This window comes from Talaromyces rugulosus, chromosome VI, assembly GCF_013368755.1.
Source record: "Talaromyces rugulosus chromosome VI, complete sequence".
NCBI classification, from domain to species: domain Eukaryota; kingdom Fungi; phylum Ascomycota; class Eurotiomycetes; order Eurotiales; family Trichocomaceae; genus Talaromyces; species Talaromyces rugulosus.
This window is the reverse complement of record NC_049566.1, coordinates 3,383,688-3,391,136: the sequence shown is the minus strand read 5'-3', so window position 1 is coordinate 3,391,136 and position 7,449 is coordinate 3,383,688. Positions and strand designations below refer to the sequence as shown.

The 7,449-nt window shown below is 38.7% G+C and overlaps 1 protein-coding gene across 1 annotated transcript; it reads left to right on the top strand.

The window, feature by feature from the left end:
* Window positions 1-2,420: 2,420 nt before the first annotated feature.
* On the top strand, window positions 2,421-7,222 carry TRUGW13939_11531 (uncharacterized protein; the record flags this gene model as incomplete). Its single annotated transcript, XM_035494638.1, has 2 exons — window positions 2,421-7,168; window positions 7,198-7,222. The coding sequence occupies 2 exons, from the start codon at window positions 2,421-2,423 to the stop codon at window positions 7,220-7,222; spliced, it is 4,773 nt and encodes a 1,590-aa protein (XP_035350531.1).
* Between the last annotated feature and the right edge of the window lie 227 nt (window positions 7,223-7,449).

Genomic DNA, 7,449 nt, shown 5'->3' with positions numbered 1-7,449 from the left:
TCTTAGAGATAATATCACTATTATTAAAATACTTAAACTATTATAAGTAATTCTCAGTTATGTACATTATAGTTAACTTCTATTAATATAAACTTTCTCAAGTAAAATATAACAATCTACATTTCTTCCTTTTTATTAATTTATTCATAAATTGCTCTAAGAGCATATCTAGATATATCTATTCATAGAATACTTTATAATTCTAGGTTAAACAGTTATAATATTAGCGTAATTTTAACAAGTTCTTTAACATTTTCAAAAGATCATTATCTTCTTACTGTCTAATTAAATAGTTTATCTTTTTTCAGCAATTCTGTCATTAGTGTTGTAATATCTAAATATTTCTCAAGATATCATCAAATATATCTGCTAGCTCCAAGAAAAGATTATACATTATAAACGTTCATTAAAATTAGCTATTCAAGGATAGCATCTAATTTTTCTTTCAATATTTCTAGTCCATTTATTATATATACTATTCTTAGATAATTAATTTATATAATGTCAAATTCACACTTCTTAATTTTAAAAATCAATCCTATTTCTATAAGTTTTGTCATAACTAGTTATACATAGTTATTATATTCTTTAGAGTCTTTTAAATAGACTATAACATCATCAAAGTATACTACAACAAAGAGGTTAAGATATTCTCGTAAGATATAGATCATAAACCTCATAAATTCTACTAGTAGCTATTTAAGTCCTATAAATACTACTAGCCATTCGTATAGTCCCAAATCTGTAAGAAATACTATTTTCCAGATATCACCATTTTTCATTCATAGATTGTAGTATCTCCATTCAATATCAAACATTATTATAATTTTTGTGCCTTACAATAAATCTCTTTTCTATTCCTAGTGTAATGCTTTATTTACATCATCTTCGGTTATATTATTTAATTTTTAGTAATTGATAATCATTCATAGCAATCTATCACATTTTAGTACAAATATTGCTTGTGTAGAAGCCTTTACTTTTAATTCTCTAATATAACTAGCTGCTAAGAATTTCTCAATAAATTTTTTAGTAGTTTAGAGTTCATTTTATAAGATTTATTATTGCTTTACTTGTAGTACCTATGCTTCTACTTTAAAAGATATCTCTACTTTATATTCTTTTTTATATTGTAGTAGTTAGTATTCTTTTTTTATAAATAATTTAATAAAGTCTCAGTATTTCTTTAATAGCTTGTTGAGCACTTCTTTTAGTTCCTTTTCATAGATTTCTTTTAGTTTCCTTTGTGTTTCAATTTATTAGCTTATTTTATTTATTTCTTTAACATATTTCACCTTCAACTACTGGTCTAGTTTGATCCTCATTTACTCTATTTATAGCATCTTTAGGTCTATTAATATTATCTTATATTTCCAATTAATGACAGGATTATATTTCTATAGCTATGTCATTCTAAGTATAATATTAAAATCCTTTTACTCAAATAGACTTAAATCCAGTTGGATACTTTCTTCATGTTCTCTTAATTTAATTGTGATATTTTTAGTTTGTTATATAAATCCTTCAATCATGATTTGTCCTTCAAAATTTTGTATAGTATACCATAGGTTTATCTTATATATTTAGATCCTATTTTTCTTGATATATACTTTGCTAATGTAATTCATCAATACTCTTAAGTCAAAGAATAATTTGGCTTTATATCCATTGATTATTCCTTTAATAATAATCATAGTTTCTCCTATCTTGATAGTTATAGCAATAAAGTAGTATCCCTTTGTCATAAGAATCGATAACGCTCAGCCAATAGATGTGACAGCGGACGCTAGTTACATAAGCAAAGGTTATTGGATATTCTCGTGGGGTAGAATCTCTGATTGTACCCGAGAAGGAAGAAACGCCTACACTTATACTCCCGCATGGAATGACTCATCGAACGGAAGCCTGTGTCGTATGGAAATGGTTTCCATACGAAAACAGACTCCGTACGAAAAGAGATCCCGTACGGAAAGGATCTCCACGCGAAAAGAGTCTCCATACGAAAAGACCCACCTTACGGACTTAGGCACGTGACTGCATAGTCAACATAGTGAGACTATGCTAAGGAACTATGTACTGACATAGTCAAGCAGAGCTTGACTATGCTCGCTATGTTTAGGATCAGCTATATAAGGACACTCATTTACCATCATGTATCTAGCTTATTGTGTTTTATTCTCTCAAGCAAATAGCATACTACTATTACTCTTCAACATACTTTGCAGCCTATCATTGCGATAGTACTCTACTTATCCTAGGATTGCCTTACACAAACTTCTCATCTTGCCTTCTGTTAGCAGAATACCCACCCCGATTCACATCTTGGTGACGAGTTGTTGAACCGATTGACAATAAAACACCCTCATAACACGAAGTTTTGAGAACTAGGTAAGCAATCGAACCTTACTAACGAGCTAATCATGGCAGGAAATAGCAACGCACCAGCAGCAGGACCGGCAACTCCGCGCCCACCTGCAAGACAAGCAAGACCAGTCGATCAAGACAGTGACGATGAACCCGACGAACAAACTCAGCAAAGATTCACCACGTTGGAAAGAGTCATCGATCAAATGAATGAACACATTCAAAGACTGCAAGCTGCGGTCGCTGAAAGAGACGATCATGTCAACCAACTCGAAGCTCAAGTCATGGCTATACCACCTGGCGAAGCTGGAACAGCCGGCAACAGGGTCAAGCTACCAAAACCCATGACCTTCGACGGAACTAGATCTAAGTTGAAGACATTCTTGGTCAACATGGAAATGCATATCGAAGCCAACCAGATCACCAATGACAAAAAGAAAATGATCTTTGTGGCATCATGCTTTACCGATGCAGCAGCAGAATGGATACAGCCTATGCTAAGTGAATTATACACTATCGACAAAGGTAGTTGGGGAACTATCACCAGGGAACTGTTTTCGAACTACGGCATGTTCAAACAGAAACTTGGAGAAGCGTTCGGAAATATCGATGAGCTACGGACCGCAGAAAGACAACTAAGATACCTACGACAAACCGGATCCGCTCAGCAGTTAGCAAGAACAACCAACCTCAGAAAAGACGCCGCAAGAGCGATCAACCAAGCAAATGAAACAATCAGACTGTTCCAGAAACGACCACTAATCACAAAGAAAGAATGGGATTCAGTCTTAGGAACCAACACGACGGTTCCAGGAACAAGAATTGAGATTCCAGAAACAAGCAAAGAAGAACTGGAAACAGACAGTGAAGACTCCGAAACAACAGAGGAATTCCCTGAAATCGACTACAAAGAACCAAAACGAGAATGCAGTTGCAAACCACCCAAACCAGTATGTTGGGAAGACTCTATTCAGACATACCGACAACACATCCTTGAATGCGAAGAATGCCACGAGTGGACATTTCACAAATGCGATATGCACGGGAAAAAGAACATCGCACTCGCAAACGAATTCGAATACGTCTCACTCACCAAAGGAACACGGTTGTGCCACCCGATGCTTGGGCATACCGAAAGATGTTCATGCATGTACTACCCACAATATGGAGGACACCATCACAAGAAAATACACTGGACGCAATGCTATGAGTCAAAATGTCCGACTCACCTCGAAGAAAAGGAAAAGAACAAATGGAAGCCAACGGCACCGATGATCATCTATCAACCCATCCCGGACTGTCCGAAGGGCTGGAACGAATGTTGGTGCTACGCAGAAGAAATTTGGCATCCTTTCCATAATAGCATCGAAACTGACCAGTGCTACGCGAAAAAATGTCCATACCACGAAGGACGAGTCATCTACACCGATGAAGATTGGACCGAAATTGTTCTATCACAGAAACGATACCTTGAAAGACACAGAAAGGGACATCACCTTATTGCCACAACCATCAAGACAGGAGAAACTGTGATCATTATCAAAGGAACAATCGACGGACACGAAGCCAAACTACTCCTCGACTCAGGAGCATCGACAAATTACATTAGCGAAGCATACGTCAGGAAAAACAGGATCCAAACGTACGAAACAAACCTATGGCATACTGTACAAAATTTTGAAGGACAAATCACGATCGAAGGATTCGTACGACGAACTGAAAACATCACAATCAAATCAGGAGAACACGAAGAAGGCATCCAACTGGATTTAAGTCCGTTCGAGCGAAAGGATTTCGACGTTATACTCGGAATGACATGGCTACGGAAACATAATCCTGTCATTGACTGGAAACACGAGACAGTGTCAATAGACCTGAAGATGCTACAAACAGAGCAAATGGGGATCAAACCGGACCAGCAGTTGAGGGTGAAACATGCTGAAGAAATAAACGAAATAGGCCGACAAATTGAAACACGAAGGAAACCAAAAGAAATCTACAAAAAGGAACTGAAGGAAGCGCTCGACAAGCTACCAGAAAAATATCGAAACTTTACCGAATTATTTGTGAAAAAAGAATATCGACTACCACAACACGAAAAAGAATATGAAGCAGAGATACCTCTCAAAGCAGGAGCACAGGTGCCACAAGTGAAGCAACGACAAATCTCACAAGATGAACTCCGAACTACTAAGGAATTCATTGAGAAATTCTTAGCAGCCGGTTACATCAGAGAATCAAAAGCAAAGGCTTCTGCACAAGCAATGTTTGTACCAAAACGCGACGGATCACCACGAATGGTCATCGACTACCGAAAATTAAATAACATGACCGAAGACGACGCAAACAAAGCGCCACATCAGGAACAGAAGAGAGATTTATTGCAAGGTGCAAAAATCATGACAATGTTCGACGTTGAATGGGGATACTACAACCTACGAATGAAAAATGACGACATCTGGAAAACAGCATTCCTTACAGACTTGGGACTGTACGAATGGCTAGTAGCGCCTATGGGACTCAAACGGCTACCAGCAGAATTCGCGAGGTTTATGACCCACATCCTACGAGAATACCTTAACCTCTTCGTTGCAGTATACTTCGATGATGTTATAGTCTACTCAAAAGACCCGAAGGAACACGATAACCATGTACGACTGGTTATGACAAAACTTATGGAAGCAGGATTGACTCTCAAAATCAAGAAGTGTGAATTCGACACCACACGAGTCAACTACCTAGGAATGGTATATACAACAAACGGACTAGAGATACCGAAAGAAAAATTAGACGCTATCCTCGAATGGCCAACTCCAACGAACGTCCACGACGTACAATCTTTTCTTGGAGCCAGCGGATACGTTCGACGATATCTTGAGAAATACTCAGACGTTACAACACCAATGACAGAATTGCTGAAAAAAGACGAACCATTTGATTGGACAGCAAGGAGACAACGATCTTTTGAAAACGTTAAAGAACTCGTTAAAATTGCGCCAATCTTACAACTATTTAACCCAGAATTACAAAGCATTCTACGAACAGACGCATCTGGATATGCTCTTGGAGCAATCCATGAACAAATCAATGAAAAGGGAGAAACGCAGATTGTCGCATTCTACTCGAGAAAGTTTACATCGGCGGAAGTTAACTACGACGTTCACGACCGAGAATTACTCGCGATAGTTCAAGCATTTCGACAATGGCGACACTATCTCCAAGGAGCGAAACATGAAGTAATCGTCAAAAGCGATCATCACAATTTGAAGTACTTTACGACAACAAAAGAATTATCTGGAAGACAAATACGATGGGCCGAAGAACTAGCCAAATTCAATTACAGGATTGAACATATTCCAGGAAAACAAAATGCAGCCGCAGACGCATTAAGCAGACGACCAGATTACGCGATCGGGATAGAACCCCCCAAGACAAACATTCTGCAAGAAGAATCAGGAGTTCTACGCCACAATCACAATGCAATCATTGCGACCGCAATAAGAGTTGTTGACGATGATCCATTCTACGAACGAATGCATCAGGAAACCAACAAGGATCAAAAAATACAAGAAGAATTACAAGCCGGACAAGTTACGAAAAATGTTCAGAAAGGCTTAGCGATATGGAATGGAATGATCAGAGTACCGCAGAATATGACTACGGAAGTCATTCAGCGCTACCACGATCCTCCAACAAAAGGACACCAAGGAGTTGAAAGGACAATCGAAATGATTACCCGAACATTCTACTTTCCTTATGTCCGAAAAAGGGTTGAGAATTACATCAGAAACTGCGACGAATGCAACAGAAACAAAGCAGTACACCACAAACCCTTTGGAAAAATGCAAATACCGGAAGTACCAGAAGAAGCATGGAAAAGTATCACTGTTGACTTTATCCAAGGACTACCGCAGTCCAAGGACCCAGTAACAGGAGTTACCTACACCGATGCCATAATAACAGTCGACCGACTTACGAAATATGTTATCCTAGAACCAACACCAAAGGATATGACAGCAGAACAATGTGCAAAACTTATGTTACGAAAAGTTTTTGTATGGACCGGATTACCAAACGAACTCATCACGGACCGAGACAAGTTGTTCACATCCAAATATTGGCAGACAATTGCAAAAGCATGCGGAATGCATCACAAACTATCAACCGCGAATCACCAACAGACTGATGGCCAGTCTGAAAGAATGATTCAAACAGTTGAACAGTATTTTCGACACTATTTAGACTGGGAACAAGATAACTGGGTAGAACTACTACCATTAGCACAGTTCGCATTAAACAATGCAGAAAACGCTACGACGAAACAAGTTCCACATTTTGCAAATCTTGGACGACACCCAAGAATGACATGGTCTGAAGTACCACGAGAAGGATTATCCGAAGCCGCGATAATACAAGCCAACAAACTACAGGCACTCCATCAGACAATATCGAAAGACATCAAGTGGGCTGAAAACCGAATGAAGACCTACTACGACAAGAAGCGCGAGGACGCGCCAATCCTCAAAAAGGGGGAGAAAGTTTACTTACTACGACGAACAATTGGACAGAAAAATTTCAACATTCCAAGCAAGAGACCAAGCAACAAACTTGACGCTATCAAATACGGACCTTTCACGATTCAAGAAAAACTCGCCAACGACAATTACAAACTCCGACTACCAGCAAGAATGAAAGTGCACCCAGTATTTCACATCTCATTATTGGAACCAACCGAAAACCCAGAAAACAGTAACGACGAAGCAACCGAGGATGAATATGAAGTTGAAAACATTCTGAAGAGAAAGTTAGTGGAAGGAAGAATCTTTTACTTAGTCAGCTGGAAAGGATACGGACCTGAACACAATTCATGGGAACCAGTTAGGCATTTGAACTGCCCCGAAAAGATTCGAGCGTTTCGCCAGAAAGAAACTCGGAAAGGACGTGGTCGAACTCGTTGTTAGACGACACGGGAAACTCCTGGATGGCAGCCGCAATCATCTCGTTTGATTTTTGCAGCTCGGCCTCTCGTTTCCGTTCCTCCTCCTCCTTCTCCTCCAAACGCTCCAACTCCTCCACATCCTTAAT